Genomic DNA, 19909 nt, shown 5'->3' with positions numbered 1-19909 from the left:
ATACCCGTCGTTTGTATAGATTGTTTTATAAATGTTTCAAGTCCGACCTTTTAAAAGCACCGCAGTGGACTCCCAATACGTGCTTGATTATGTAATAAAAACCATTTAAATGTTTGTTGAACGTGTGAACACAATAGAACTTTAGGTGAACTGCATTTATCAGTCTTTGGACTGTACAGTACTTAAAATAATGTACTTCTAAATTAATTTTTTGTTGTTTAAGTTTTTTTATATAATTTAAAATTAAAAGCTAACATTAAAAAGTATACAAGACATACGTAAAGTACTTTTCAACAGTACTATAAAAGAATGTAATATTAATAGAATGTATTATATTTGAACAATTTAGTATACTTTCGAAATTACAGCTCAATCCGGTTGAAAGGTCCGCCCTGGACTCAAGTATTAAGTGTTGATGTGATAAACACATCACCACAACCAATTTTAAGTGACTGAGTCTATAATTTATTGCAAATATATTTCTTTATTTAGAACTGTAATATTTATATGCGATATTAACGTAGTCTTTACTTTTTTGTAAATATATTTCTTTAGAACTCATATTTATTTGAGATAATTAATGTATTTTTGTTGTAAAATGTATTGTATATAAACAGTAAACAAAAATGCTTAGATTGCTTGTTTTAATTTTAACCATAGAATGAAGAAGTTGTGTGTGCAAGCGTTCCTGCAATTATTTTGCCTTCTGAGTATCTTATTGCTTTTTAGGTAATTGTTGCATTTATTACTTTTATTTGGATTCCTTATTTGGACGTAAATGTGTTTTCATATTTTATTTCTATTCTTGTTTTTTCAAACGTTGTCAGGTTTTCAAGCATACAAACAACAACGTATGCACAAAATATCATGAACATAGATATACACGCACACAGCCCTCCCCATAAACCCCCCACTAATACCGAGATAGTAAAAGAAAAATGACTCCACCCTCCCAAAAATCCATCCCAAAAAATAAATTAATATATAAACTAAAAAAATATATAGCAACCCAAATAAATTAATACCACATGAAAAAAACTAATGCAAAAATAAAATGCTATTATGATAATAATTAGCCATTAAGAACAAGGTAGACATCACACATACTAAGACATCAATCACATCAGCCAAATGACCAATGACAATTTCAAATCCTTAACAAAAGGAAACCGGACCGTCGAAAACCTGACCTTCATTTTTAAATTCGTATTTAGTAATTCTATTTTTGTTTCATTTATCTTTTACTTGGCTATTTTACAATCATATTTTGAATATGTTTTGTTTTATTTTTGCTATACTTCATACGTCTGAATGCATTTTTATTTTTTTTAATGCATTTAATGTTGTTGTAATTCGTTTTCACTTTAATGTTTATATTTTTATTTGGCCTGTATGATCTGAATGTCAGTGAAGGAAGTTAATCATGAAAACAAGCACCAAGCCGTCCTACAGGGGGCGCTCCGACCCCACATTGTGCCCTCACGGCATTCAGCGAAATCTGCTATTTACTATGGTTCCCCCCCTCTTCGACCGGAGATTTTCAGATCGTCAAAAAAACCTCAGGACAGCCTCTCTGGGCCTTTAAAAGCACCGAAAGCGACGACAAGGAGACACATTCCAAGGTGAACCATTCAAATGCAGCGTTTGATGAGACACATTGTGCAGTAAGTGGAACTACAGAACTTTTTTTTGGTTCATTTAGACAATGAACTCGTTTTTTGTTGTATTCATTCAACGTTTTGCTTTACTCTCCCTTCCTTTGTAACGTCAAATAAGAATTATTTCTATGCAGAAATGTCGGATGTTTATCTTTAGTTTTTTTTAAAGCGTTGCATGGGTTACTTTTCTCTGGAGTCACATGGTGTGGCATGCCTTTGGTGAATGTGTGTGGGGGGGACACATTATCTAACGGCTTTTCTTGGTTCTTTAATCGCAACGTGCACTAAATGCAAAATTAGAAAAACAAATATCACGGGAGTCCCCCTCTCTCTATTGCAGCTTGGTTTTAATGGAGTAATGTAAACTGCGACAGAATTTAACACATCTGAGAACCACAGCTTTAAAGTCACTGCGTTTAGTAGTGCACATAAAAAAACACAATATTCTGTGAAACAAAAAATAAAAACAAACAAACAAACAAAAATCCGCTACATGACCCGTTTGCGTGCGTGCGTGCGCGTGTGTTTGTGTGTGCGTGTAACAGGCACACAAAACAAAAAAATAAAGCAATCTTAATTTTCACAGGCAGTACAGTAGTAAATTGTGCGAGGATTTGACCTAGATGTCACTGCTATATACCTTTGATTCATTATTATTATTATTTGACACACAACCAAAAGCGGTGTTTCACAACTTCTATTGAGTCAAGGCACATATTAAGAGCAGGAAAAAAAATCTAACAAAACACCACTAACAAAAAATGCAGATAAAGTGTATACGCAGGTTAATTATGTACCTTCTGTCATCTAGTGGAAGAGCATTTGATTGTTATGCTTGTTATTTTGCATGGCTGGCATAGTTAAGAGTCAACACGTTTTTTTTATTATAGAAGATCATTATTTTTTTGTCAAAACAATTGACATTGGAAAACTTCCTGCGGAACACCTGATGATCTCTAACGGAACACTGTTGTGGTTGAGTATCACTGATCTAAAGTCACTGTTTGTTCAAAAAATACAATTTTGTAACAAATATTAACCTGAGTAAACTCTTTGGATTAATGTAAAATGACCAAATACGGTATAAATTAGATTTAGATTCAAAGACTGTTCTATTGGCTTTATTTAATTGTTGAACATAATTCTTCTGTGAAATACAACTGTTGAACAAAACGATCAAAATTGAGTTACGGGCATCTTTCTTATATTATTATCATTGAAAACAATTCTCTAAACTTGTCGCTTAACGATTTAATACTGCACACCAGCGCCACACTTCAGTAGCGTTGCTTTGTGAGGCCAAAAGTCATCACAGAATTGAAATGCGTTAGGAGAAAAATGTACATAATTATATTATGTTGTAATGAGTTCATGTAAGAAATAAAAAGCTTGCTATGTACACATTTTAAAAGAGATATCATCCGATGAATCGCTCGGGCCCTACGTATGACTACAAGATTGACTGATGACCAGTCCTGAGTAGGGCTGGGCGCTAAACCGAAAATTTACAGTTACCAAAATTTATTACAATAATCGACATCATTTTGCCCATCTCGGTAAATTTGGTGTTTAAAAAAAAAAAAAAGAGAAGTCTTTTCTGTCTGTGGCTATGTTCGTGCCCCTTTAAGACGGCAACAGCGCGTGTAGTCACGTGACTCCACGCATCTGAACATGAAAGAAAACAGACGACAAGGTCGTGGCTGGCGATTCAAATCAAGAAGCGGCTGACACGGCTGAAGACGAAGTAATGTTAGTTGAAATTGTTACTCTTGCGCTTGTCCCTAAAAGAAATGTGACTTCTGTCGTTTGGAAATGCAGCGCGTGCAACCTTTTTCACCACCCACAACACAACCATGCTGTTGACTTGGAACTTGAGCTAAAAGCTAAAAGTGAGAAGCCAGGTTCGACAAGTGACAACAGCCCATAATGGAGGGGACACCATACAAGAGAACGTCTAAGAGGTGGACACGTTAGCCGAGCAAACAGCTAAAGATATAGCTCCTCATTTTTTTCATTTTATTTAGCATTTTGTTTACAGGCCACACCAGCTCCTTTGCACATGGCATTATTTATATTGTTTGCAAGAGACCTTTGCACATGGCATTACACTATCTTGGCGCAATCTATTTGCAGAAAAATATTTTGCGAGAGGTACCCTTTTTCTCCTGTTCTTTGTGACATTGTTCAAGTCAAGCAAAGCAAGCTATTTGGAATGTTTATACAAATGATTTTTGTACTTTTATCTTTAATTGAAAGTAATGTGTACCAGTTGGTCAATAAAAAAAGCAGTCAATAGGCATTTCTTGCATTTATTTTGATTTTGGTCCACGGGGGGGAATTTATCATGCATTTATCATAATCAAGGTAAAATTGCTCAATTTATCGTGATATTGATTTGAGGTTATATCGCCCAGCCCGAGTCCTGAGTGTACCCAGCTTCTTTGACGAAGAGTGAGCCGGGATTGGCTCCACATTATGTTGTTCTTTCTTTGGACCCTAAACCCGTAAAGACTGAATCGTCTACTGTTGCCTTTGGAGGTCACCTGAGTCAGTGCTCCAAATCCTAATCCCGGGCTTCAGGACTGAGCCAGAGGGGAGTGAGAACAGTCGGAGTTGGTGCTTCATTTTCACACAAGCTGGATTGAATAAACTTGGTGGAATTTACGGTAAAGTCATGACTGAAGTGGCCCACCACGTGATCTTAACCACTGCCTTGTCTGGTCTCCTGCTGCTGGCAGTGGTGGCTCTGCTCTGCTTCTTCATGTGCAGACTGGCTGGATCGCTGCCTCTGGGCGGACCGGGCACCTTCTGAGTGGGCAAGTCGGTGCAGCTCTTTAGGTTCTTGTGACATACAGAGTTTCAGGTGATGGCAAGAACGTAGCGCAGCTTTCGTTAGGTTGGGGTTGTGCAATTAATCGAAATTCAATTCTGCTTACTACACTCAATGATTAGAAAATTGGCACACACACACATATATATATATATATATATATATATATATATATATATATATATATATATATATATAGTGCATTTCACAACACATGGAGCTGTAACAAAGCAATTTCCATATGGTGTCAAATAGATTAGCGCGAAATTAGAACACAAATTAAAACAAAGAAACTCATTTTACAGTGTCTAATACATTTTTTGTACAATTGAGTTCAAAATTTGGACGTTCTATTGAAATTGTTTATTAAAATATTGCACCAGTTCTGCGGCAATTTATCAGTGTATCGCAAGTCAACTCCAATGCACTGTTTCTTTATTCGAGGAATCCATTTATAAATTTGTAGCTTTTCTTAAAATAACTATTTTTATAAACAATCCAATCCAAAAGGAACTTACATAATTATAGTGTTTCATAGAATTTGATTTGTCTTAATATTGTTTCCGTAGTCTCTTTTTTTAAGGAATTGTCTCTTGCTAATCTCTTTTGAGACTAATAAATGATGTCACAAGGGTTTTTAAAACCCATGACACAGTTGAGGAAGTTACTTGAAGGGATTAATTATACTTATTCGTAGCTAGCCAGGTAATCAGTTAGGAAAGTCCCGACGAGGAGGACTAAATTCTTACAGCTGAATTGAAGACGCTAAAAGACGCCACTGGTTTGTAATGGCTGTTATTTATTCAGCCTCATTGGCCCTCAGCTGCAAAGTTAGACAAACCTAGCGTAGAAGAAGCGCGGCCTAGAAGAAGAACAATGACGCTACATAAGTCTGCTCCAAATTAGCCTATGCTCAGTGGCTCTCTCCGTGGAAATGAAGGCCAGATTCAAAGTCTAGATTCAAAGGACACTGCTGTGCATTCGATGCGCGCTGGAAGTTAGGTCACGTGACCTTCAAATTTGGCCTTTGGTGAATGCTGCCTAAAGGTTTTGACAGGTTTTGTTCACAGAGATATAGAATGTGCTACTATGGTAATTGTTGTTTGCAATGGACAGTGTTTAGTCTAAATTGCACACGCTATTTCTTGTTTAGCTTTGATTTCAAGTTTAACAACCCACACTTGAAGCTCCTTAGAGTTCTTTTCCTCTCAAGTTCTTCAGCTTTTGTTCACACACTATACTGTAAGCTTTATCAGAATGCCGAATTTCTATAACAGATTCTTCCATAGTTACATTTCATCTTAATCACAAGTGGTTTGGATAATGGATTGATAGATAATTTGATTGATATTGAGTATATTCAGCACCATGTATCTGGGGGCCTCTGTTGGTCTTAAAGCAGCAGTTGTTTGAAGTTGCAATGCTAATTTACGTTGGCATCTACTGTACAGTTTGTTATTCACGAGTGAGGGTAGGATGGAGCGTGAGATGACCAGGTGGATCGGTGCAGCATCTGCTGTGAATCGGTGACGAAGGAGCTGAGCTAAAAGGCAAAACTCATGATTTTCTGGTCAACTTACATTCCAACGCTCATCTATGGTCATGAGATGTGGGTCGTGACCGAAAGAATGTGATCTCGGCCGGATACAAGTGGCCAGAATGAGTTTCCTCAGCAGGATGTCTGGGCTCTCCCTTAGAGATAGGGTGTGAAGCTCGGTCATCAAACTCTTCCACGTTCAGAGGAGCCAGATGTGGTGACTTGGGCATCTGATTAGGATGCCTCCGGGATGGCTCACTGGCAAGGTCTTGTGGGCATGTCTGGAGAGATTATGTCTCCTGGTTGGCCTGGGAATGCCTTGAGAAGAGATGCAGGAAGTGGCTGGGGAGCGGTTTAGTTTTCCGTAGTGCGCTAGTCCATCTTTGGTTCTTTCCATATGCAATACTGAATACATTTTATCGGCATGAGTCATAAATAGCTTGAAACAAGCACACTCAACTTTTGGTAGAACTGTGTATATTGTATAATCTCCCTAACTGAAATGTAGCTCATATTAGCTGAGCCCCTAAGGAAAAGCACGTTACACCTTTGACTGGTCGCCAACCAATCCCAGGGCACAGCCTTGTCCTCATTTGTGTTAAAGTGAGGTGGAGCCTCTGCTCGCAGAGTTTTGGCGATATAATTTACACTTTGGACTGTCTGCCAGCCATTCACAGGGTATATACAAACAGTCTCAGTATCCACAGAAGACTCACGCAACAAGGCCAAACCTGAGATACTAACCCATACTCAGACCTGTGAGGCAGACATGCTGTAATGCTTCCTAAAATGCTATCAAGCCATCCAAAAAACATTCATACCGCAGTGTAAGATTTGTTTTGTGTGTGTGCAGTCAATCATTGGGTGTTAATCGGCTTTGTTCTGGCCCTTAAACCTCTTGGTGTTATGGAGCTCAATCCCATTAAAACAACCTTGAAAGCTCTAAAGGCCAATCAAAAAAGAGGGTGGGTGTGGATAATCGGAGCTGAAAAGCCTGACTGAGCAGACCCTTTACAAAAAGCTCCCGTTGTGACCACTTCCCAGCACAGCGAGGCGACTGGAAATTCTTCTTTGGATTGCAAAGTGTCACGTGGGGCCCCAGAGATGTTACATCCTGGCTGTAGGATATCATTAAAGCAGATGTTCACAAAACTTGGCAGCAGAAGGGCATAGGAAGACCCCTATTACATTCATGACCTCATTTTGACACGCTGGTGCTCATTTATCGCTCTCCAAGTGGCTTTTTGAATTGATAGAATTCTTCTCTGCACAAAACTGCCCGGGAAACTTTGGGATGTAGTAGCATTCTTAACTGTCACACAGGTCTCAAGAGATGCGAGATGTCTACATTAAAAAAAAAAAAAAACTCCATAGGATAGGAATATGATTTAAGTTGCTCAGTGACACCGTCAAGTGGAGGATGTTAAACAGTTTTTTATATGGTATAATTTGGATTTATTCCAAGTGGCTTAATTGCGTCACAAGTTATGGAAGCATACATCGAAAAACAAACATGGAACTAGATATCTTTAGAATCGGGCCTCATCCAAATGTGAATTAAATTCTGGTATAAATCGAATATCTCTTATTGCAAATGAAAAGTAAAATAAAGTAAAATTACTGACCGTGAAATGAATTTTAATGCATAAGAGACTGTAATCAGAGGTATGTAGAAAAAAAAGTATTGTTTTTAACCTGGATTTAAAATGATTTACCGTACTCTTGGTGCTGACTTCATTTCTGTGTTCACAGAATCACAGTTAAATGCTTCTCCACCATGTTTACTTTGAAACATCCACAAATTGACCCGAGACCGCAGATCTCAGAGCCCTATCCTGGGTTTATGCTCAATTAGCTTTTCTTTAATGTATTCACAACCCAAACCATTTGTGATTTGTCAACTAGCAGAATTTTAAAATGTATTCTAAAGCGGACGGAGCCAATTTAAATCCTTTAGGACTGGAGTAATATTGTAATACACGGAGTGGAAGGGTCTTTATCGGCGTGTAAATTCAGGTTACGTAACGTTATGGCGTTAAAACATAAATTGCTTATAAATCGAGGAACCAACGTACTATTTTAGTTTAGATTTTTCTATTTGGTATTTTTTATTTTTAAAATCAATTTGGAGCAGCACGGACGACCGGTGAGCAAGTCTGTGTTGCAGTTCGAAGGTGTGGGGTTCGATTCCGGGCTCCGGCCTACCTGTGTGGAGTTTATATGTTCTCCCCATGACTGCGTGTGTTTTCTCCGGGTACTCCGGTTTCCTACCACATTCCAAAAGCATATGTGGTAGGTTAATATAACGGTCTAACATGCCACTAGTTTGTGAGTGTGAATGGTTGTTTGTCTTTGTGTGCCTTGCGATTGGCTGGAATCCAGTTCAGGCGCCTACTGCCCGAAGGTACCTGGGATAGGCTCCAGCACACCCACGATCCTCATGAGCATAAGCGCCTTGGATCATAGGTGGATGAATCAATTTGTGGTTAAGTCAAAAAAGAAACTGGAATTTAAACAAAGGAAGACACTAATTAAAGACTGGGTGTTGCGCTTTTCCTTGGCTACCACAGCCTCGAGTGTATTCCAAGACATGGTCTTGTTACACCAGTGAGTGAAGTCAGCCATATTGTTTCAGAGTCATTTTGATCCGGGACATGTGTAATTAACTGAAAGTGTTGGAAACAGGGGGAAAAGAAATCCTAATAAACATTTTATTTGACCTGCAGCATAATATGGGCATAAATTACAAAATGCTCTGAGTGTGACTTTTCCAGTTTTTCCCTCCATGTTTGCAGATAAGCTTCTTTGTCAGCACACCACCATCATCATCGTCAAAGAGAACTAGACAGACGAGTATGTCACGTCGAGGCGACAACATGAAGGGGATATTGCAGCTTGTCGTCATCTGTTGCACTTTGTTGGCTGTGCCGTCTTCGGGCCAGGCAAGCTTTCCTGGTAAGTTGGGAAATAATTTGTCAATCACATGATCAAGTGATTCCCAACCACTGTGCCTTGGGAAATTCACTTAATTGTTCTGAAAATTATTTACGAAATACAGCTAATGAATCTGTACAGCTGTCCATGCCAGTGACATGTAGTTGCTGGCATTAATCCAGTCAGCAGTCACGGAAAATGAAAGACTTTCCCATTTATTAGTTAACGTAGTCCTCCACTTTATGTCCTTGACTGACTTCACTGTTTGCTCTTCAACTTACTTTTATATGTACTCCAAACATATTAGAGCAAGAGAAGGATCCCAATTTCTGGAGATCCTGGGCCCAACGGACCCTGAACAATGCGCTGACGCTGCAGAAACTCAACCAGAACAGAGCCAAGAACCTTATCATATTCCTTGGGGACGGTGAGTCACAATGAGCCACTTGCGCGATCAATGTATGTTCACAATCATGAACAATTACATTCAGTAGTAATTTTCAACACAAACCATCTTCACACAAGGCTCAACTGTGTAAGGTAGAACACTAGCCTAGACATCACACAAGCTCAAATTGTCATGACGTCACACATGGGCAAACAAATATGCACGTGAGCACTTTACACCAATGGTGTTATTTCTAAAATTCCCTTTTTGGTGTTCACAATCATAAATGTTGGCAAAGTAGACTAGACCGGCAATTAGTAACTGATTTTGCAAGATAATCAAAACATACTCTCAGTTTCACTATGAATGCATTCATGCACTGCTATCAAAAGTGGAAACCTCAAACGCTGATGAAAGATGTTGAAAAAAAATAAATTAAAAAAAAAAATCATTGAATTGCGGAACACAGAACAACACCAATATGCCATGTGACTTTGACCTGAGCACAAAAACACCTAACAGGTTTTACAGCAAATAACGTAATAGGTGAATTTGCAAATGCCAGACAGCAAGAGGTTCACTGTACTGCCAAAACAAGAACATTTTTCAGTTAATTTCTTTTTTTATTTTTTTATTTTTTTTTTTACAAAATAGTAGTAAACTATAGTTTGCATTCAAGGAGTAGTAGGGTTGGACAATTAATCAAATTCAAATCAACATCACATTGGCGTAGGATGCAACTTTCAAATTGCAAAGCTCACAATTAAAAATAAATAACTGTGCGTCATTTATATATATATATATATATATTTATATATATATATATATATATAATACACAATTTTATGAAGTTGTCATAGTGGACACTTAAAAGATGTTTAGTACGGCAAGTTAACAACTCAAACTGAAGTAGATAAAGTGTCTTCCGTATCTATTCTTGGTTCATTCGCCTTGATTTTGGCCTTGCCAAGAAGACCAAAATCGTTGTTATGTTACCTGATGCTGTTTATTGTAATACTGAAAGACTTGTTGCTTACATGGGAAGAGGACCTTGAAAAAAATAATTGCATACTTAATTGCAATCACAATAGTGAGGAAAAAAATGCATTTACATTATTTTTCTAACTCGTTGACCCCAACTATACATGCACTAAATCCAAATTGGACCCGTAGACGTTGCCCTCTGTGCAAGGTAAATGAACACTAGAATAACAAACAGCGCAGCACGCTCATCGGTGGAACAATAACTGGAGTCTTTCATCGGGGCCCCTGCGCTGGGCTGTTTGTACGCGGGCGGGCCACGATATGACATTCCTGTCCAGCACGGTGCACACATTTATTGACGCAGAATCCATGAGCGACTGTCATAAGTTTTCCTGTTTGAAAATACCTGCCAACAGGAAATGTTATGTCTCTTCTAAGAATGTGAAGAACGAGTGTAGTGGTGCAACTGTGACGATTTATCAACACGCTTGTTTCTTAAATTGTGGTGAATCAGAGCTGAAATAATCCTGTTGTTTACATGCTTATAGATCTTTAGTGTGTGGCTCAGTTAATGAATCAATGGCACTTAGTTAATTGTCTCATGAATTGATTTATTGCTTTTGAATTCCCCATGAGGGGAAAACAAATGCATTTCTTAACGGTTGACCTGTTTGTGGCGTTGAAAGGGATGGGTGTTCCCACGGTAACGGCCGCTCGGATATTGAAGGGTCAGCTGAGCGGACAGCCTGGAGAGGAGACCGTGCTGGAGATGGACAAGTTCCCCTTTGTGGCTTTGTCCAAGGTGATTGGTGTTTCTTTGTCCAAAACAGAAATGTGTATAAATCATTGGTAACCCTGGTCAAGATGTGTTCTTTAACTTCTAATAAATTCAGTTTTTGTCTACTAATTTAGAACAAAAATAAATTAAAAAAAATTGAGGAATTTTCAACATTTAGTTTTAGTATATTTATTTAGTGGGGTAAAAATCCCACTTTAAGAAATAATTATTTTACATCAAATCATGTGTGCCACAATAATTCGCACACCTGGGGCCCCATTTTGGTAGACTGGCGCCCGTGCTCTTGCCATAGAGACGGGTGTTACGCGTTTCTGGGCATTCCAGTGCACGTCTTTACCTCAACCCCGACTCATCTGACAATTTGGTCGCAGGAAGTCTGCACTCTGCATATAATCGGACGTGACCTTGATGGCTAAAACAAGGTCTATTGTGCAGCGCTGGTGGTGTAACGCGATTTTTGTGTATTTGATCAAGGTTTAGACATACAAATTCACTGCTCAGTGGACGTGTGTGGTGGATGTCACCAGATTTCATTCTTAAATATCAATCAATCATCAATCAATTCATCAAATTGAATATAATCTTTATCATTTTAAAAATATTTTTATACACTTTTCGGAGGACACACGAACCCACGATTGTGCAGATGAAAGGCTGACTCCAATTGCCCACATCACATTCACGCCGACGAGATCATTCCCAAGGGGAGATCTTACAGTTTACAGAAAGAGGAAAAACAACACAGACTCTCCAAATCATCCACCAACCTGAGTCCTCTCCTATGTACTCCTCTTTTGTTCATTCCGCAGTTTTTCAATGGGGTTGAGGTCTGAGTAATGAGATTGCCATTGGAAGAGCTTGATTCTGTGTCTGGTGAACCAGTTCTACAATTGTCAAAATGAGAGTATGCTTCTGTAATAAAAGTTGAATTTATTCCAAGACTTTAAACACATCTTAACCAGAGGTCCCAATTATTATGGAGGGCACTGTATGTGCATGTTTAAAGTTGAAATAAATGTAAAAAAAAAAAAAAAAAGAGATCAATTGTTAAAAAAATATATTGAAAAATGTATTTTTCGGTCATTTTTTTCTTGTTAAAAATGTTATTTATATGTTGTTTATACACTAAGCAATTTGGAAAATTCAATGATCACTCCCCAAAAAAATAATTATCGTTTACTATCCTATTAAACATAAAAAAAGAGAATTACACATTGTGTATTTAAAACTACCCAACAGGCTCGGATTACAGCACAACAACAACAGCCAACGTTTGATTGTACCTGTGGTTTTAAAAGTGTTAGGTATTTGAACACAAATGGTGGAGCAACACATGTAGAAGGATAATATAACAATACTCACAGGCATATCGTCTTTACAGCATTTTATTGAGAGAAAATAGAAATAGTAGTAGGTTCCTACTGGAACCTTTGAGGTTACAGTATTGTGGTGATTTTCTTTCCTAATTCAAACTGTTCAAGCTTTGGAGTTTTTTTTTTACATTTTATTTGTTTGTTTTTTTACAGTAGTCAACCTGCCCAATATTAAGATTTAATATTTAACTATAGTCCTATTAAAAAAAAAACAGTCGTCCAATTTGAACCTGCCCAACTACGCCGAGTTTTACAGTGCTGGAGGCTTATTTTTAACTGCTCAAGTTTCCCACCCTTTAACCGTAGTGTTAATTTACCCTGGATCATTTTTTTAATGGGATACTTACTGAAATGACAACTCCTTCTACCTTTGCTTGCCACCGGAGGAGCGGGTGAATAAACAACCAGTCTGACGCTACAAAATTTAACAGGTTTACTAATAACTCAAACACAAATCCAAACAAGTCCTGGTCCTTTCTATTGTAATGAACTTAACTGGTCGGGGATTCTATTTTAGTCTATTTTGCTATTTTGCTACTTGTGTGGATGTGTGTAAGTAGTGAGGAGCAAATATTTGGCAGGAAATTATAATGCATTCTATATATACCACAATGTTCCTCCTATGGAGGATCCCTGTCCTAGTTTCTAGCGGAAGTTATCCTGCATCACATGTAAAGTCACAATGTTTAAAAACCCAATGATTCTCTTCATTAAACTTACAGTTTTAAATCTCTACAAAAGAGTCAAGAACCCACCGACATGATTTCTACTAACTGTGATGTGATCTCCTCAGACATATAACACGGACGCGCAGGTGGCTGACAGCGCTGGCACGGCCACAGCCTTCCTGTGTGGTGTCAAGGCCAACGCAGGTACGGTGGGCGTGAGCGCGAATGCTGTCCGCTCCCAATGCAACACCACGCAGGGTAACGAGGTCACTTCCATCCTCAAGTGGGCCAAAGACGCAGGTAGGCTGTCAAGCGGCGTAATTCAAATTTGAGGGGGTTGACTGTGTCACTAGGAATAAAGTGTTGAGGATAAGGAGGACAAAAAACTACACTAAGTGCATGTCTTTAAGCCCCTTTTACAGTAATGTATCTTCATTGGCTAATGCTTTAATACGACCAGAGCTGGGCAGTCTGTCCCGGGGGCAAAACGGTCCGGCCCTCCGGCCCGGTTGGAGTCCATTTTTGGGGAGTGGGCGGAGGGTGGAAAATTTAATCACGGCCGGAGGTGCATTTTAGTCCGGCCCACGAATCGGCCCTCGGGCGTGTGATGTGGTGTGGTCAAATGGGCAAACGACAAAAATTGCCTCAGAACGCGTCAAAAGGGCCGACAGAGTCTCTGTGCTGTCAATGAATGGGGTGATGGATTATTCCCAACAGTCTCTCAAAATATCCACACTCCTCCTTTATTGTCGCCCATTTCGTGTCTTTGAGACAACCCGCTTCTTTCTTGACAACCGTGACATGGTTTTGTGCTTCAATAAGAAATCATATAGTACAGTATAATGGATGTTAAGCCCTTGCAACACTTCGGTAGATTTGTGGCACTTCACCACTCGGTCTGTAGTATACTCAGAACATACCGTGCCACATACATTCCTTCTATATTCCATAACTCTTGTGTCCCCTGCAGGCAAGTCGGTGGGCATCGTGACAACGACTCGCATCAACCATGCGACACCCAGTGCCGCCTATGCGCACAGCGTAGACCGAGACTGGTACTCGGACAACGAGATGCCACCTGAGGCACTGCAGGCTGGCTGCAAAGACATCGCCAGGCAACTGTTTGAAAATATCCCAAACATTGACGTGAGTTTCACAAAAACACACATGGCTGGGATTATCCAGCCGAATTCCTGTCTGAAAATGTAAACCATGAGTATTGGCGGATTGCGGCCACTCTGTAGTCATACCTGTCACAGTATATGTATCAATTTCCGACCTCTCAACTGCTATACCACCAGGGACACATATTAAGGCGGAGTGGTCTATTTGGTCTCCAGACATCAACCCAATGGAACATATTTTGAGAAAGTTGGATCTTGGAGATTCCAATTGGCAGCCTATAAACTTAAAATTGTTGTCACCTGTTTTAGTTGGTGAAAGACTCTTTAGTATAGTTGCTCGAATAGTTGCCTGTGAAATGGCGCATTAGTGGCCCTGATTAGAGAAAATCTTTGTGGGATTACCATTACCTGGGTGGCAGAGAATCTACTACATTGATTAAAAAAAATCAAAAATGCATTTTTGACTAATATGTCATCCATTACCACCATTAATAAACAACCTTAAAATCCGACTATATGCAAGTGAGCAAATTTACAAATTGAGCAGGGGATAATGAAATTATTATTTTCTTCTTTTTCTCGCATGTTTTGATTCCCATATCCAGAAAAGTAACACTCGACCAAGTCCCTGTACACACGCTTATAGTGTCACCAGCTACATTAGTGAAAGAGGCTAAGTTACACAACCTAAATTTTAGTTCAAAAAGCAAAGCAGTGAACTGTCTTCAATGTTGTGGCTGTTCAGGTTATGATGGGCGGAGGAAGGAAGTTCATGTTCCCCAAAAACACGTCGGATGTGGAGTACCCCACTGTCGAAAAGCACAACGGCACGCGCAATGATGGACGGAACCTTGTGCAGGAGTGGATCGACAAGACCAAGAACAATGTAAAAAAAAAACTAAAAAAAACTTGTTACATTTTAGGTTTAGAGGGTAAGGGTTTTAAAGTAAGGTTAGAATAAGATACAGTTGGGGTTTCAAATTAGAATTTCAAGTCTGGGATAGGCTTAGCATTTCAAAGTACATTTCAAGTGAAAATGAGTGTTTCAAGCCTGGGTTAGGTTTTTAAGACACGGTTTGTGTTGTGAACCAGAGTTAAGTCTTTAATTTAGGTTTTCAGGTACGGGTGCACCAATCACAATTATCTGGTTGATCCCCGATCTGCCGATTCAGAATTTTTTTCTGAATAAGCAAAAAACACTTTGATTTGATTTACTTTGATTTATGGTAAAACATTGAACAATACTTGTGAAACAGTACACGTGTGTTGATTTAATAAGTACACATAAAGTAGTTCACTCAAATAAAAATGAAAAGCCTGTTGGTCACCTCAAGAGGACACTGGCTGGCATTTTCAGACCTCTGAGGAGGGAGATGAAATTGGTGGACAAGATCAGTTTTATTTTAAGGGATCAGCTGATCAACGTTGCCCCAAATGTAAGGAAATTAGTGGCAATTTTGATCAATTAGTGCACCCCTCGTTTCAAGTAAGACTGTGTTTTAAATTAGGGTTTCACGCAAGAGTTTGGGTTCCTAATTAGCTTTTCAGGCCTGTGATAAAGCTTCAAATAAGGGTTAAGATTTCAAAGTAGGGATGCAAGCCAGGTTTGGGACTTCACATTGGGGTTTCACGCCAGGGTTAGTGTTTTTAAGCGGTGTTTCACGTCTGGGTAGTATCAAACAGTGAGTGTTAGGGTTTTAAATGAGTTGTATTTTTATATTCCTTATCCAGTATACAGTGTGCTGGTGCGCACTGCTCACATGCTTGCTCCCGTTTTGCAGAAAGGCTATTACGTGTGGAACAGGACTCAGCTCTTATCGCTCAACCCCATCAATGTTGATTACTTACTGGGTGAGTTTTGGGGTGTTTTGCCATGTAATTTCCCCAAGGCTTACCGTTACACTCCATGAAATACATCCTGTATCATCCAACTCTTAGGTCTCTTTGAACCGTCCGATCTTATGTATGACTTGGAGAGGAACGAGGAAAGCGATCCGTCACTCACAGAGATGGTGGATGTGGCCATCAAGATCTTGAGGAAGAACCCAAATGGATTTTTCTTGCTTGTAGAAGGTGCGTTTGTGCAAACCTTTACAATTGCGCCATAGTTAGTTATAACCGAGCCACTCTGTATGTTGTGTGCCAAAATTTGAGCCTTTGTTGACCAAAATCAGCTCGGATCAATTTCTGCTGAACAGAGAACCTAATAAAGACAAGCAGAATTAAAAACTGCTGGCTGGCTGCAAATATAGAGGGAGAAAGACTAAAAAAAAGTCAAAGTAAGTAATTTGATGACCTGTCCTTCAGGCGGACGTATCGACCACGGTCATCACGGGGGTTTGGCCCAGCTGGCGCTGCATGATGCCGTGGAAATGGACAGGGCCATCGGCCGAGCGGGCCTGTTGACCAGCGTATACGACACTTTGACCGTCGTCACGGCCGATCATTCGCACGTGTTCAGCTTCGGAGGTTACACGTTCAGAGGAAACAACATTTTCGGTTGGCTATGATTTTGATTTTTCTACATATTCCGATACGGTCTTCAAGTGTTGGGCAATAATAAGATCCAAAGTGATGTGTATCATTCTGCAGGCTTGGCCCCCGAGGTGAGCGATGTTGACAAGAAGCCCTTCACCGCCATCGTATATGGCAATGGCCCAGGCTACAAGCTGGTCAATGGAGAAAGGGAGAACATCTCCAATGTTAATTTTGGTAGGTACTAATGACATCACTGCCTACCTTTTTGCTATTACATAAACTCCTCACAAAACGTTTACAGGCGAACTTAATTTGATCTTCTCTAAGCTTTTGAATGCAAGTCAAATAGTTTGTTTCTCTGATTTTTGCACAACTTGTGGTTGTCCAATAAGCAACCGAATAAAAAAGTCTTTGATTCTTGAAAATTCCCAAGGATGTCCACTAGTATGCCTTTTTGTGACTCTTGCACAAGTCTCTTTGAATCTGTGTTGCAAGTGCTGATAAATGCAATATTGTGAGTTGTTGTCCGCACATTACTGGACATAACATTTTGTCGACGGAGCTGGACCTTCAATTTGAACTTGGTCCGTCCTCCGTCTGCGACCAGGGCACCCTTCCGTCATCGTTCCTCTGTCCTAATTCATCAAAATAATCATACACATCCGTCTTCGTCCTTTTAATGCGCCTCCCTCTATGCATTTTGTCTGTCTGCACCAGCTCCGAAAAAAAACAAAACAAATAAAACGTCCCTGCATGGGAGCAAAGCTAATGGTAGAGGAGAGGTTTCCTAATTCTAACCCGACCTCTCAGCAGGAGTCTCTAATAAAGTGTTAATGGAGTTTATGTGTTATCCCAATGCAGGGGACATTCACTACCAGGCTCAAGCCGCCGTGCCGCTCAGCGCCGAGACCCACGGCGGCGAGGACGTTCCCGTGTTCGCCAAGGGCCCGCTGGCTCACCTGATGCACGGCGTGCACGAGCAGAACTACATTCCGCACGTCATGGCGTACGCGGCCTGCATCGGGAGTAACAGGGCACACTGCGCGCAAGAAGGTTCCCTCTCTGATGACGCCAGACGCCCCGTCTTCTCCAGCGTCATCGCCGCGCTGGCAGTTGTGCGATTTCTGTGCTGACAGCGATACGCCATTTGGGATTTTATTGATGTTGCTATTGTGATTTACAGTTTTTTATTTGATCTTCACGATAACACTTAGAATTTTCATTTTTTAAGTTGTCGATGGTGGCCATATAATGTGACATTACCCAACCACAATTTCACTTTGGAATAGCTGTGCCATAACCTAAATCAATGTTTCCCAACTTTTACTGAGCCATGGCACATATTTTACATCGCCAAAAATTTACACCTGAAAACATAAACGTCACAAAAATTATGCTAAAATGATGATCTGCACTCAATTTAATGATATCTTAGACTGGACATACACCAATTATGTTGCAAAAAAGTAAAAAAGTGTATCCACATATTAATTCTGCCATTCAGTATTTAACTGTTCTGTTGGTATACTACACACAGATGAACAAGAGCATGATCTGACAAAACTGAGTATACACCTTACATTTCTGTATATATTTTATATATCTTTTCATGGAACAACACTGAAGAAATGACATTTCCCAGTAGGTAGTGCACATCTTGCAAAACACTGTTAATAAACTGTCTCCTCGAAATAGCAACACACAGCCATTAATGTGGAAAGCACTGGCAACCAAGTGAGTACACCCTTAAGTGAAAATGTCCAAATTGTGTCCAAAGTGTCAAAAGCAGACTCCGTTTTGTGTGATAATGTACATTTGTTGTATATAGACCAATTAAGTGAAATTAGATAACTAAGCTAAGCTAATTAGAAAATAATTAGATGAATTTCACTGACCAACAGGTTTTTCAGGCAAACGATAACATCTACCTCATACATGTTGGGATGATGAAATGTGGTTTGTCCAAAAAGTCATTTTTTGAATGTATCATTCACAAAAAAGACTTCCTACTTTGAAGCCTGAAAAGTCCGACGCTAGATATGTTGTTTCAATGAGTTTTTCTCATTTCCAGCAACCTTTTTGACCAATAAAACAATAGGGAGACACATTTGGCGAAAACGTGATATACAGATGTACATGCTTGATATGTTTTTCTGTTACTATTGTGTCAGTGGAAGCATCCAAACCCCCATAATCATAACGGCACCACCCAACTGTTCATCTTCCATGAATCAGGAAGTAGTCTGTACTCATACTGATTGTTTTAAAATTAGAGAGACCTCACACAATAAGAAAAATATGTTTTTTAGTGCACTTATTATCTGGTGAACTCAAGATGACCGCACACCACACCCATAATGATAACTAAACTGACAATCCTGAGCCTCTGCCCAAAAACCAGATCTCTGGCACAGTACCAAAATGTATGTCCTGATTGACTACCTTTCGGTAGCTCAGCTAAACTCTGTATTGTTGGAATTGTGATTGTAATTTGTCGAATAGGTTTAACATTAACAGATGTCAGCCCTGTTTTGGGGAAGATCGGGGAAGAAAAAGAAGAAATCTTAACACACCCAACACCACAGAATCACTCAGGATATTCTTTTAGAGACATCTATAATATGTCCTTTGGGAGAGAAATAATGTGCCTGAATAGAAATATTCAAATGTATTTTCAGTTTTGTCATTGATGGAGGGGCAATGCTTCACACTGAGTGACGCTGTAATTCTAAATGGACACGGCAGAGTACCTTAAACCTGTAGTTCCTTTTGAACAGTGCTGAAATGATTGTGCTGAATTATAGCAACATTATGATTCACTTTGCCCAGAAGTCATTTTTGAAGGGCACTAATGTCTTGTAAAATTTCTCTTTTTCATTAGTTGTTTTTTCTCTGGAATCTGACAGCGGGGTTTACTCTAAAACTGGTGTCCAATAAAAATCTTGAGTCTCCATTTTTTCAGTTCTCCTTTATTTTCTTTGACACAAAATCTCATCAAGACAGCCGTGACATTTTAATTTTCCATGTAATCATAGTATACTATAACGGGTGAGAAATGGAAGCCAAAGATATATTAGAAAGGAGATGAGTTCATCCAAAGGCAAAGTTCCAATCCGGTGGTTAGGAAATACTTAAT

The 19909-nt window shown here is 39.4% G+C and overlaps 1 protein-coding gene across 4 annotated transcripts; it reads left to right on the top strand.

Moving 5' to 3' along the window:
• The first annotated feature begins 1506 nt into the window (after positions 1–1506).
• Positions 1507–19724, top strand: alpl (alkaline phosphatase, biomineralization associated). 4 transcript variants are annotated; one of them, XM_088309057.1, is made up of 12 exons: positions 1507–1622; positions 8821–8980; positions 9267–9386; positions 11018–11133; positions 13297–13471; positions 14142–14317; positions 15041–15181; positions 16077–16146; positions 16234–16368; positions 16603–16794; positions 16888–17007; positions 17635–19724. In XM_088309057.1, exons 2-12 carry the CDS (start codon positions 8881–8883, stop codon positions 17904–17906), a joined length of 1617 nt encoding a protein of 538 aa, XP_088165183.1. In that variant the 5' UTR covers positions 1507–1622; positions 8821–8880; the 3' UTR covers positions 17907–19724. The 4 variants fall into 4 exon arrangements, with proteins under 4 accessions (XP_088165183.1, XP_088165185.1, XP_088165184.1 ...); XM_088309059.1 differs by having other exon boundaries at positions 1507–1664; XM_088309058.1 differs by lacking the exon at positions 1507–1622 and adding an exon at positions 4262–4474.
• The last annotated feature ends 185 nt before the right edge of the window (positions 19725–19909 follow it).

This window comes from Idiotropiscis lumnitzeri, chromosome 11, assembly GCF_059441095.1.
Source record: "Idiotropiscis lumnitzeri isolate Australia: NSW breed Sydney's pygmy pipehorse chromosome 11, RoL_Ilum_1.0, whole genome shotgun sequence".
Classification (NCBI taxonomy): Eukaryota; Metazoa; Chordata; class Actinopteri; order Syngnathiformes; family Syngnathidae; genus Idiotropiscis; species Idiotropiscis lumnitzeri.
This window is presented reverse-complemented; position numbering and strand designations above follow the sequence as displayed.

Bases quoted from the DNA above. Each gene is read 5' to 3' on its own strand.
- alpl (XM_088309057.1), top strand. From the start codon at position 8,881: ATGTCACGTCGAGGCGACAACATGAAGGGGATATTGCAGCTTGTCGTC. The intron at 15,182-16,076 runs GTAAAAAAAAAA...CCCGTTTTGCAG, and splicing joins TCGACAAGACCAAGAACAAT to AAAGGCTATTACGTGTGGAA. The intron at 17,008-17,634 runs GTAGGTACTAAT...ATCCCAATGCAG, and splicing joins CATCTCCAATGTTAATTTTG to GGGACATTCACTACCAGGCT.